General features: G+C 44.4%; 1 protein-coding gene across 1 annotated transcript; it reads right to left on the reverse strand.

Moving 5' to 3' along the window:
- Window positions 1-1,260: 1,260 nt before the first annotated feature.
- BMP2 (bone morphogenetic protein 2) lies at window positions 1,261-13,220 on the reverse strand. The gene is made up of 3 exons (XM_027559394.1): window positions 12,240-13,220; window positions 10,745-11,094; window positions 1,261-3,229 (listed from the first exon to the last, which is right to left on the reverse strand). The coding sequence occupies exons 2-3, from the start codon at window positions 11,085-11,087 to the stop codon at window positions 2,385-2,387; spliced, it is 1,188 nt and encodes a 395-aa protein (XP_027415195.1). The 5' UTR covers window positions 11,088-11,094; window positions 12,240-13,220; the 3' UTR covers window positions 1,261-2,384.
- Window positions 13,221-13,582: the final 362 nt, after the last annotated feature.

A 13,582-nucleotide genomic window follows, 5' to 3' on the forward strand; every position in this document is an offset into this window, starting at 1 on the left:
TATTTTTCAAGATGTTAAGACTGTGCAGCCTGCCCCTCACGTCCACGTCAAGAGAGGAAGAAGAGTGTGAGGGACAGAGATGATCTTGCCTTCTATTGGGTGCAAGAGCAATAGGATAGGGATAAAAAGGAACTGAAAGATTTTAAAAGTGGAAGGAGTAGAAGATAACTTATAGTAATTTTTCTAAAATAACATGATCTACATCATCTCAAAGCCTGTTGCTTCCCAGGTGGCTCAGTGGTAAAGAATTCACCTGCCAGTGAAGTAGACACAGATGATGTGGGTTCGATCCATGGGTTGAGAAGATCCCCTGAAGAAGGAAATGGCAACCCCTTCCAGTATTCTTGCCTGGGAGATACCATGAACAGAGGAGCCTGGTGGGCTACAGTCCATGGGGTCGCAAAAGAGTAGGACAAGACTTAGGGGCTAAACAACAACAACAAAAATACTACTTTTCTTAAAAAAAAAAAAAAAAAAATCTGCCTATATAATCTCAAAACACAGGGTCAAACCTATCATACCCAAAACACAATCCAAAATGTAACATGCTCATCACAGGCTAATTCCTGGGAAGAATCTGATGATGAAAGTGTTCCTTTACTAACATACTCTTTTGTTTGGCCAATCCCAAGGCAGGGCTAGAAAAGGAAACTGGAACAAGACCTTTTCAATCACAATAGGACCAGAGGTGACACAAAGTCCTAGAAATTGACCTTAAAATACTTCAAGTAAAATTATGGGGCATGGTGGGACCCTTGGCCATATGAGCATACCCACCCAACCCTTCCTTGGGTCTGATTTCAACCCAGAACACAGAACCCCTGTCCTTTGTAAGTGTTCATTCTGAGTGGCCTAATTTGACTTCATTCTGCTTGGGCTTTAGTCCAGTTGGCAGATGACCTTGTAGAAGCTGCTCTTAGACACTTTCCCTTTCTAATTTTTTGGCACCATTGCCTCAGTTGCATGGGATACCATCTCTGAAACTTTATCTTGGGTTCCCCAGGTTTTGCCTATTTTGTAGCATTGGTTTTCTCTTATATCATCCTGCTCCAAAGAAGTACTAAATACTAAAGCATTGATCAATTCCTAAGAATTAGCCAATGACTTGCTAGCAAATTTCCAACAGCTCCTTGCCTTCTTCCTACCTCCCTCCAAAATGAGTAGCCTCAGAAGCCAAAATGTAAGCAAATGTAAGGAAACTCTGTGAACACTGTACACATGCACCGTTTTCTCTTGCAGGTTGGTCTTTATAGAATGAAATGAAAGAACTTTGATATTTATTATCTGAAATAGGTTTAACATTTGGAGAAATGTGTTTAAACACATAACCTTAGAAAGAAAAACAAGCTGATGGAACAGAGAACTGGGGTAGGCAGAAAACAATTTTGCTGTGTGGGGGGCAAAGTTAGAAAATTGAGTCCTTCTGAGCATAAAGAGCTCCCAGGTGAGGTAAAAGTGAAATACAAATTGATTTCCAACTCTTCACGAGGGCCACTAGATATCAATTTTAAATATACATGATCACGATATCAATAATGAAGAAATCTTATATTTTATTTAATACTTTGGCCAGTCCAGCTCCTTTGAAGGGGTCACTAGTTTAGGAAAGAACAACAAACCATCATTCACCTTCCTGTAGGTTCATCGTTTTCCTAATTATTTATATTGGTCTTGCTTTACTCTTTCTGCAAATTAAGGGTTAGGGGAAGGGTTTCTATATTAAATCAGTAATGTCTGGTTCTTATCCAAATATTCCACCTAATAAGGATGTAAATTCTCACGGACTGGACAACCACTCTGCAACATTCCTGAGAACTGAATAATATAATAATCTTGAAAGTCAGCAGAGTGGATTATCCACTTTTTTTTTTTTCCTGGACTTGAACTTGTGACCTTAACAGTAGCGCTGCAAAAAAAAGCAAATGTGCTAAGCACTTTGCCAGAGTAACCTTCCATGTAGACTTTTCATCTTAAATACACACAACTGAAAAACAACTACAATTTTTGGAAAATTATGTACAAACCCAATACTTCCTTTGATTACATATAAATACAAATTAGCTATTTTTCCTAAAAAGTGGTTATAATAGTAAATAAATACAAAATAAATCTGACCATTATACTTCATGTGCTGGGGCTGAACCCATATAAAATGTACAACTAAATACATTTTAAAATCTTTAAGGAATAATTCTCTGATTAAAATATTTGTTTTCCCAACTTCTTTTCGTAGATATAAATATATTTTCAAAATAGCTGTGTTTTTCTTTTTCTCCATTCCATTCCATAAATAAAGTCTTCATTGGGAAATATTAAAGTGTCAACTTGATTTTTTTGCTGTTTTTCTAATATATATATATATATTTATATTTTATTTTGCTGTGCTAACGACACCCACAACCCTCGACAACCATGTCCTGATAGTTCTTTAATACCACCTTCTCATTCTCATCAAGGTACAGCATGGAGATGGCGCTGAGCTCTGTTGGGACACAGCATGCCTTGGGAATCTTAGAGTTAACTGAGTTGACCAGAGTTTGGACAATGGCATGATTCGTGGAGTTAAGGTGATCGGCCAGGGGAAAAGGGCACTCCCCATGGCAGTAAAAGGCATGATACCCCGGCGGTGCAACGATCCAGTCATTCCACCCCACATCACTGAAGTCCACATATAAAGGGTGTCTCTTACAGCTGGACTTGAGGCGTTTCCGCTGTTTGTGTTTTGCTTGCCGCTTTTCTCTTCTGTGGAGAGGGTGTCCTTTCCCATCGTGGCCAAAAGTGACAAGCAAGGGCCTTATCTGTGACCAGCTGTGCTCATCTTGGTGCAAAGACCTGCTAATCCGCACATGCCTCTTGGAGGCCCCATGGCTGTCCTCTGGGTGGGCTACCTCCACCACGAACCCATGGTTGGTGAGCCCCTGGGCGGTCCACCTCATCACGGCGGGGGTGACATCGAAGCTCTCCCACCTACTGGCATTCTGAGTCACCAACCTGGTGTCCAAAAGTCTCGTCACAGGGAACTTGGAGTTAGCTGTGGCAGGTTTTATAATTTCATAAATATTAATTCGGTGATGGAAACTGCTATTGTTTTCCAAAGCTTCGGGCATATGTTTCCGAAAGACCTGAAGTTCTGCTGAGGTGATAAACTCCTCAGTGGGGATAGAAGTTAAATTAAAGAAGAATCGCCGGGTTGTTTTCCCACTCATTTCCGGCAGTTCTTCCAAAGATTCTAATTTGATATGAAAAAGTGGAAAAAAAGAAAAAGTGTTCAGTAAGGCAAGTAAGACAGTCTGATTGTATATAAGGATTTATAAACATCACTTCAGGGTTTGATTCAACCCATGTAACGTCTGCAACCAGAAAATTACAATTTCCCCTTTAGATAAAGAAACTATCCTCCCTTTTCCATACATTTATGTCAATACACTAAGAAACAAAATTTCACAATTCATTGTCATTTTTTTTTAATCTAATATGTGAATACTGCTTCCAGGTGGCTATAATAATGGGGGGAATGGTGAAGCATTTCTTTGGAATTCACAGACTTTAGGGCAAAAAAAAAAGTCAGCACTGTAGTTAGTAGAGGCCTAATGAGTGAGGATTTGAGGAAATTATTGCATTTCTTAAAAAGAAAAAGGCTTTAATGTCAATCCCTTAAGCGGTATTCTAAAACATTACTCTGCAATTTAGATGATTTACAAATCTCGATATACAGATTTCAGTTTCCTAATTAAAGACTCTGAAACTCAACATCAACGATGACATTTTGCAAAGTACACCCTACTATTTTACTCAAAAGTCCAGAAACAAAGGCATTTACAAGGGATCTGCTTCTTTGGAAACCTAAGGGTGGAACTAGGACACTGTAGTAATTAAGGCTGGACAATTTCAAGAGAAGTTAACTTCCCAACTTTGTTCTCTAACCTCCTTATGACCTCAAAAATAAAAATCTCATTTCAGACGTTTTTGGGGAAAAAATGATTCTCTTCTATTTATAATTCCTTTATCTTAAAACAAAACAAACAAACAAACAAACCAAATATTTATATACACACACCCAATAATAGGCTACAGGATACAGACAAACCCCCTGCTAAATTTATGAAAATTTACAGAAATGCCATTATGATATTCATGATGTAAGAGATAATCTAAATACAGAATAATCATTTTGTATCTATTATCATTATCTTAAAATAGTCATTTAAGTGGGCTACATGTAGAAAATTCTTCCTGATTTAAAATTCTAGAATTTCAATTTTAAGTACTGCTTTTTGAACAAACAATATAACATAGCACCTTGAATGTTTAGTCTGCAATTCATAAAAAGTACACATTATTATTAAATTAATAGTGAATAGCACTGGAATTTTGAGATATTTGGGTTTACTTTCTTCTAGCTTTACCACATCCTGTCATTTCACTGTCAACAAATTTTACCTGCTTCATTCAGGATCCAACCTGAGTGCCAGCAAAATCAATTTAGCCACAGTTCCATGTCATCACCATAAGAGGAAATCATTTTTCATTGATTTTATAGTTGTATTTCTCCTAAACCAAATAGCTATTCATTGTTCACAAAATCTAGGTATCTTAGCAAAGGATAATCAGATCATTCCCTCAAAGGTTCTACCTTACAAACCTTCATCATCAAAGCAACAGTCATTACCGCAAGCTAAGGTCAACAGGGGTGGTTTACAGTAAATTATGGAGGAATGCTTTAATGGTATGCTTGGGAACTTTAACCTTCATGCAAATCACCTAGGACACCTTAACTCTTCAAATGCAGATTCTGATTCAACTGGTGAGTCTGGGGTGGGGCCTGAGATTCAGTATTTCCAGCAGCTCGAAGGTAAGGGAATGCTGGAAGCTGGGGAACTGCTCTTTGAGCCTAAAGGTTTTAAAGAATGCTTTTCATGTTCAAGTATAAACTTCCAGAAACAAAGTGCCTTTTTTGTTAAAGAATATAAAGATGAACAGAAGAACCATTAGTGTTGGCCAAGGAGTAAGAGTTGAAGCCATGGATGAGTAGATCTAAAGCTCCTCTCCTTAGACATGGACTAACCCACACCTGTAGGGCTATCTTTGGGAGAGCTCTAAACTCTGCTGCCTGGCTAATGGTACTTCAGACCAGGCACTATTTTAAAATAACCCTCCCACCAATCAACCAGAGCCCTCCTCCAATATCAAGGATTGTGTTTACCTCCTGCAATTCAGGAGCCCTCTGATGTTTCCACTTTTGGCAGAGAAGCTACCAGAGAAAACAAGAGTGATATAAAAATCAGCAGCGTCCTCCAGACACAATGACCCAAAGCCAGACCTGGCCCCAAGCAACTGACTTCGCTGATCTCAGAACACAGGAGTTTCTTGCTCTTCTTAAAGAGGGGAAGGAAAGGCACATTATCTGGGGCCTTTGTGGAACAGCTGTATTGACAAACAAGCCCAGAAAAATATCACACACAGCCAGGAAGAAGATGAACAATCTCTCAGGTAAGCATGAGAAACAAGTAAATGAAGCAAGGAGGATGGGTATAAAAGAGGCATTAAATAGAACAATAATGAATGTATGCTCAGTCATATCCAACTCTTTGCATCCCCATGAACTGTAGTCCACCAGGCTCCTCTGTCCATGGGATTCCCCAGATAAGAATACTGGAGTGGATCGCCATTTCCTCCTCCAGGGGACCTTGCTGACCAAGGGATCCAACTGGTGTCTCCTGCATTGGCAGGCAGATTCTTTACCTTGAGCCACCTGGGAAGCCCAAATAGAACAATAACCCTCCAAAAGACCAATGTATTACTGAATTATATAAAACTCCCACAATTCAACTAGATTTAACCTATTAAAAGGCAATATCAGGAGCTCCAAAATCTCATTGGAGGTATTAATAAGTGGCAAAAGAAGACTCACTTAGCAAAGGAAAAAACTTGACACTATTAAATATTAACTAGTAATGTGAAGATCTTTCTCCAATATTGCAGCTTCATCTCAGTCAACCTAATCCCTACCGGACCACTATCCCTTCTTAATTCAAAGACCTCTACAAGACTCCTAACTGCAGACTCTGGTCACAGAGATATGTCAGAAGATCACAGGAATTCCCAAACCCAGGAAAACTGACCAAAGTTACGGTACCCTCTCCTTTGATCTGCAAGGGAACATGAATTTTTTCTAGAAGGTAGAAAAAAATCTGAACTTTTTGAAATGAAATAAAGTTACAAATCATCACATCAAGCCTGGGGATTCTGAAAATAACGGAGCACTTACCTAAGTAGGTATTGTACATTTCTCTGAGGTATATGTGAATAATCTTTATTGAATAAGCTGCACTTGCCAAGGGATCTGAGGATTCCAGAGTATTTTAGATGTGGGTCCCTGAACTTTTAAATTCTTAATCAAATAAATGGAGCTATGGGTGCAAAAATGTGGGAAAGTAAGGGAAAATATGGTAAAAATGACATTCAACCTCTCTCCTAAAAGCAAAGTTCTAACTTAATCATCTACACTGTCAGTTATTCATCTATATCAAAATAATCCAAAGATAAGACTGAATTCCCACAGCTGGCCTAAGCTCATTTTGACTTCCTCTTCCCTAGACCAGGGGAGAATATGAATTACCAGGGTAATATGAATTACCTTATGACAGATCAATTAGAGAGAAACTGTTACTAGCTCCATTTTGTAAATGAAGTAAGTGGAGCTCAGAGAGGTTATGTGACTTTCCTAAGGTCACAGTGCATAGCTATGCAGTTGAGCCTACGGTAGGCCCCAGGTTTCTGGCCACTAGATGGCACCATCTAACATGGGGGAGGAGTCAAAAACTCAAGCAAAAGTCAAAACCAACAGAGGCAGATTTATATGTAATACAAATAAATCTGCAGGGTGAGCTCTGTCCCAGTTAAAGGAATAGAAATGATGGAGGAAGCAGACAGAACTAAATAAGCAGAAAAGTAAGGTGGCAGGCACTGGGACATGCAGATCTTGTTTGGAACCACTGATATTCATTCTGTGGCTGTCTTTTTCTTTCACAGTATGATGAGTTTTAGCAAAAAATGAGTTGTCATTACGTTTTGAGAATTTTGCAACAATCTTTGAATAAAAAATGTTCGTTTAGAAAACAACAATGAAAACCTGCAAATGTTCTAGCTAGTCAGTAAGGTTAGAAATTATTGCCCTGAAATAAAATGAAAGTAGTGGAGATTAAAAAATAATCATGTCCAAAATATAAAATAATGATTAGAGAATGTATATATATATACAGAAAGAGAGAGAGAATTAATGCATCAAGGAGAAAAAAAAAGATTAAATACAAAAGGTTCAAGTGAATCCTTTAAAAATTAAAGACAACAAAGGAGATGGCAGCTAAAAGAGAGAACATGGTCACATTCACTAACTCTGATTTGGCCTCTGCACACCCTTAACTCCCAACACCTGTGGAATGACCCAGGGTCCTCTTATTATAAGTTGCCTACCTGGTGAAAGATACAAAAGGTCAAGTCTTTAAAAAAAAGACAAAATAGCTCAATGAGGAGGGATCAACAGGGAACAGAGACGAACCACTAAAAAAGAAGCAGCATGTAAAACATTAGTTCAAGAACTCTCTGGGCACCAAAGAGAGAAGAGAGAAGTCGCTCAGTCATGTCTGACTCTTTGCGACCCCATGGACTGTAGCCTACCAGGCTCCTCAGTCCATGGAATTTTCCAGGCAAGAATACTGGAGTGGATTGCCATTGTCTTCTCCAGGGGCACCAAAGGCTCCATCTATGAGCATTTCCCAACAGAATGCCTGTTCCACATAAAGGAGGCCTTTCCTATTCACGCTGAAATACCTGGGGACACCTGGGAAGCATCCCCAGATGAACACTGGTTTGGTGGGTATATGTGTGCAAATCCTTTGGTTGTACTGGGAATTTGTGTTCATACTGGGAATCAGTGTTCAATTGGGAATCCAAGTGTTGTACTGGAAATCAGTGTTCCTTCACAGGGCAGTAGTTGTTTCCTGAACTTTCCTTTTAATTGGGTATTTTCATGAAAATTACATTTGTAGAAAATAGGTTAATCTTTAAGTCAAAGCTTTAGTCATAGAGGCAAATAATTCAAGTTATTTCAGGCAAAAAGAGAACTGTGTCCTTCAGAGTCTGGAGAGCAAGCATGTGGTCCTTCCATATTCCAATCTGACAGGAAATAATACAGATTTTTTTGCAGGGCCAATGAAGTCAACCAGTTTCAATGTGCTTTTAACTATAAGCAAAGCAAAGAACATTTTCCAGTTAAAAGAAGTGATTTTTTAATCCTCAGTGGCAGTTCTGAAAGGCGTATGGGGCTGAAGTACTTTTTAACAACTTTGAAAAAAGAAAATGTTTTGCAGTACTTGGGCTCTCCCAAGTAAAAGCCACTGTAGAAAGTACTAAAGAAAGTTTAATAGAAATGACAACTGATCATTTCTGTGTCTAAGCACCTACAATGTGGATCCATTATCTTCTCACATGGGTTGAAAGAATGCCACCATGATATTTCTTGTCTTGTATTTCACCAAATCACCCAGATCCTGCCCACAAATAAAACCAACAGGTAATTCTTGTAATCGGATCCTTTGGTCCTTTAATAAATAAACACCTATGAAGATTCTAGGAACCAAATTCTGCTCTTAAACCCTAAGCCTTAATCACATGATTTACTAAAAGACTTTTTAGTGTCACGCATGACAAAAACCCAATTCTGGGTTATACAAAAATGAACTGGTCTTCAAAAGAAGGGCCATTTGTAGCATACTGATTATGTGCTAGTCATAACAAGAAAAGAAATGGGTTTGTTAAAATTTGGGGCAAACATTACATAGCTTTTTTCTATCATCTAATTGCATTAAAATCTGAAGTTATTACAAATTGATTTTAAGCAAGTTGGTAACTTTTGTACTATTTGGCACATAACACTTAACATGTTTAAAGACATAAATTCTGACTTATAAGCTCAAGTATGCTATTTAAGTTAAAATAACGCACTATATTAAGTTTGCCTGTTTAGATTTGGTCAAGGCACTTCAAGAGGAAGGAGAAATATGGAGACTTCACTGATGGGATTGTCATGCAACTGAGTATTTTTAGGTGTCAAATGTTTTAAATGATCTATCTTCCTTTTAAGTTCCAAGAGACACACAGTACCTTCTTGGCCTTAAAAATAAAGAATGATTTCCTTGCTATATCTCCAGAAGAGGTAGCCAAAATAGCAATTTGTATTACTTTTCTATCCAGAAAAACAAATCTAATCAGCATCAGTTGGGAATGATGAGCTGGATCTAAAATCACTCCAAGGTGGTGATAATAGAATGTACATGAACAAAAACATTTCTACATGACAACAGACAACTTGTGCTTTCAGTAGATGAAACTTGAAGGAGTAATATGAGATCTTTCTTCCTTCCAAAACTAATTTCTGCTAGCAGAGAGCACCTCCCTTAGAAACGTGCTGAAAAATGAACTGATTATCAATTCAATGTCCCCTTCATTAGGTATAGCTGCCTTGATGAAGTAATGTAACCTGCCTTTACAACCCCTTCCCACTATCAACTGCTGTTCTCACAGTGTAAGTCTTCCACACTGGGAGAAAACGCCTGGCTGTGACACTACTGATTTGCTTATATCAGAGCACAGATTTCCACTTGAAACCGACCACCTCGGCAGGGCAAGGTAAGAAAAAGGGAACTATATACTAGTTCTCCAATATTCCACAAGTGGCTGCTCTGTGATATACAACTTTGGATCCTCCTCTAGAACTTGAAGCAACCTGGGCTCTGTTTAGAATGTGTTAAGCCAAAGGAGCATTTAAAAGTGTAAAAAAAGAATTGCAGTGGAACGTATTTTTGAGTAATTGCCCTAAGAACTTTGGTACAACAGGTCTCAAAAGTTGCTCTAAGACATTTCAAATCCACTAAATGCCTTTCTGATGAAACAAGCAGAAATACCCTACCTTAGAAAAACCACATCCAGTATCATAAAAGAAAAAAAAAAAAATCACATTTCAATGCACTAAAAGGAAAACAAGCAGCTAGCTGCTGGAAAAGCTTTCATCTGAAGGCTAGCCTTGTCTCTGTTAGGAAGTTCTTCTCAGATTTAAGCAGAAGACAAGAAAGTCATTGTGGAAACAGTAAGATTGATTGGGGAATTGATCTCCCACGAGGATTAGATAGGGATTTGAAATCTTCCAAACCAGGCCCAGATCTACTGTACATTAGAAAGACTTTGGGGCCCTGGGCTTTGATTTTTCAATACTATCTCTGAAAATTCTGCCCTTGGCGCTGTCATGCCTGAAACCCTGGCTTAAGCAAGAGAAGCAGATTTATAGAGCAAAGGCTTCCAAACAGACGTGAAGAGATCCCAATCTGCCCCCCTCCTTCTCATTCTTCTCCTAAGGAATTCTTACACGTTTCGCAGTCTAGGGGCATGCCTTTTGCCCTCATCTTCCCCATCATTTGATTTCTCTCCAGTTCCTGGAGGAGGAGTCGCTCTTCTGGCTCCAAGCCAGGAAAAGAGTGCCGATTTACCGAAAGGGAATCCCTGGCTCTGCCGCCACACAGGCAGTGCGTGAAAGCCAGGTTCGGAAAGGTTCTTACAAACAGGGAAATGTCTGCAGCGCCCGGGCCAAGCTGCCCTGCCAGGGATGCCTGCAGTCTGCCCACGGCGGGGCGCTTTGCCGGACGACTCCCCGCCCCCGTCTCCGCCCCCAAGCTTCGGCCCCGCGCCTCACCTTCGTGATGGAAGCTGCGCACGGTGTTGGCGAGGCTGGCTGCCCTCTCCAGCCGGTGGTCCGGGGCAGGCGCACCGGGTTGGCCCGAGTGCTGGCGGTACAAGTCCAGCATGTAGGGGGGCACCACGGCGTCCCTGCTGGGGGTGGGTCTCTGCTTCAGGCCGAACATGCTGAGCAGCCGCAACTCGAACTCGCTCAGGACGTCGTCCGAAGGCTGGGATGAGGAGCGGCCAGCAGACGCAGCGAACTTCCTCCGGCCCAGCTCGGGAATGAGGCCGGCCGCGCCGCCCAGGAGGACCTGGGGAAGCAGCAACGCTAGAAGACAGCGGGTCCCGGCCACCATGGTCGACCTGCGGACAGGGCCGATATTAGTCACGGAGTTTCCCGCCCAGCCCTCACCCCTTCCGCCCCCGCGGGCTCCCGCTCCGTCCATTTGCCTCCTCCTCCAGGGTGCCCACCTGGCTGACAACACTCGCGGGGATACTTAAGAGGAGCTGAAGCTCAAACGCTTGGGAGAATGGAAGAACACCTAGTTCCTGAGCCAGATGGCTATTCCCCGCTCCCATCCCATTCTCAACCCGTCAAGATTTGCCCCCCACCGCACCCCACGCTGCGTCAGTGACTGTCACTTTTTTTTTTTTTTTTTTCCTGTGACACGCTGACAGCTGTATAGGGAACCTGGGAAAACCATCGCTTAGTCTCACATTCCTCCGTCCCCTAACCTAACCCAAACACACAGCGCTCACTTGCGTATAAACACGCACAAATGGTGCATATGACTTCCTTACAGGCACGGTATAGAACTTCCTGATACACACAGGGTCTGTAACTTCCAGAGCCAGTAAACTCAAGGACACAACTTCCGAAATCACTCGCAACCTGTGACCCGAACCTAACCTCAGAAATGTCAGGACAGGCCACTCCATCCCCCCTCCCCCCGCCCCCTCCTATGCAGTAAATATACACAAGTATCTTCCTATTAGGTAGATGACTGATATCTGTTAATTCACGTGTCAGTTCAAGGTAGCACGAAATAACTGCCCCCCTTGCATTCCTGGTTAAAAAAAAAAAAAAAAACAGGGAGAACCCCAACGTATAATATTTTCCTAAATGGGACCCGGCTCTGAGTAGAGAGAGCAGTTCTCCGGGAGAAACTTGAAGTTAAAACGGCAGGACGTACAGGTTGGCAGCTAACGGGTGAAATCCACGGGCCACCCTCTAGAAGGGACTTCTTTAACTTAAAAAAAAATCATCCAAGTGTTAACAGCCCTAATAAAATCCCGAAGAGGGAGAGGGAGGAGGGGCGGAAGAGTGCGAGCCAGGAGGGCCAAGCCTAAGGTCGCCAGGGGCGGTAGGATGTGGGTGTCCCCTCAGCGGCTCTGCTGCACGTGGACCTGTTCTGTTTACGTCCCGCCAGGCCTGGCCCCGGGAGGGGCTCAGCTGCTGCGGCCGCCGGAGACCCGCGCCCACCCCCAGCCCCGGCCCACGTTGTCACCTTTAGGAGACCGCAGACCGTCTAAGAAGCACGCGGGGACACGTCCATTGAAAGAGCCTCCACATGGAAAAAGCTCTGGCTGAAGGACCTGGCGCGGGGACCCGGTTCCCTTCCTTCGCCTCTTCCTTCTCCCGGGTGCCGGCCAGGCAGTCCCTCCTAGCACGCAGGGAGCGGCGTCTCGGGTCGGGCCCGGCGGAGAAGTGGTAGAGGCGGCGGGGTTCGCAGGCAGTGAGGCTGGTCCGCTGGGGCAGAGGCACCGGGGCGAAGTGGAGAGCGCAAGTTATTCTCCCTGCAAGTTCAAGAAGTCTCCAGCCAAGTGCTGACACACAACAACAGCGGGCAGGGGGAGGAGTGCAGAGCAGGGAAGGGAAGGGAGAAAGGAAAAGCTGGTGCTGTCGTCGTCCTTAGGAACCAGCGCCCGCGGGACGCGTGGCCCCGCGCTGGGCCGGCTCCGGGACTCTGGGGGCGAGGGTTGGGCGCTCGGCGCTAACTCCGCCGCGGCCCATGGCTCGGGCCAGCCATCCTGGGCGACGCCGGGTCCGGGGAAGGGCGCAGCGGCGATCTCCGTGCCAGGCGAGTTGCCCCCCCGCATCACTCTGCCTTCCTCCAGAGCACCCCCATTAGCGCTAGCCAGTTGAAACCACCGCGGCTCCGGCGCTCCGGCGTCCTCGGGCACATTCTCCGGCGAGTCGAGCCGAGTATCGGGCCGCTGAGGCGGGTGGCCGCACTCTCCCCTCGGTCTCTTCGCCCCCAGGCCAAGCCACTGTACCCTTTGTGGCCAGCCTGGGGTCCGATCACACTTCGGTCGGCGCGTTCCAGGTCCCCGAGCTCCGGTGGGAGGTGATCGGCATCGCGGCGCTCGGGCTCAGCGCGCCGGTCTTCGGCTCCGGCGCGGCCCGGTCAGCCGAGGCCACGGCGCAGCGGCGCGCACTGCCGGGCGCTCTAACCCGCGCGGGGTCTGCGGGCTCGGGTGCCTCTGAGTCCCCAGTAATCCGCGAGGCGCTCGCCCCGAGGTAGTTCGGTGGGCGGCGGAGCCTGCGGCGGCTGATGTCTGGCGGCAGCTGCCAATCCCGGGTAGGGTGTGGGAAGCAGAGCGGCGGGCGCAGCGCGAGCCGGGCGCAGCGCGGCGCGGCGGGGCGAGGACTCTGGCGGCGACGGCGGCGGTGGCGGCGCCGTGGCGCGGCGCTCGCGGCTTTTAAAGGGGACGCCGCCTGCCGTCTCCCTCCCGGCCCAGGCCGAACACCCTCCCCCTCGGTGGCGCGGCTCGCCGGGGATCCCCGAGCGGGCGGGAGCAGTGTGCAGGGGTGTGGACGGCTAGCCGGGCAGCCGGGGCAGCCGCGGCA

The sequence above is a fragment of the Bos indicus x Bos taurus genome, chromosome 13, assembly GCF_003369695.1.
Source record: "Bos indicus x Bos taurus breed Angus x Brahman F1 hybrid chromosome 13, Bos_hybrid_MaternalHap_v2.0, whole genome shotgun sequence".
In the NCBI taxonomy this organism is placed as follows: Eukaryota; Metazoa; Chordata; class Mammalia; order Artiodactyla; family Bovidae; genus Bos; species Bos indicus x Bos taurus.

Excerpts from the sequence above, each read along its gene's own strand:
- BMP2 (XM_027559394.1), bottom strand. The coding sequence starts at position 11,087 with ATGGTGGCCGGGACCCGCTGTCTTCTAGCGTTGCTGCTTCCCCAGGTC. Across the intron at positions 3,230-10,744 it reads GCGCAGCTTCCATCACGAAG|AATCTTTGGAAGAACTGCCG; the intron begins GTGAGGCGCGGG and ends ATATCAAATTAG.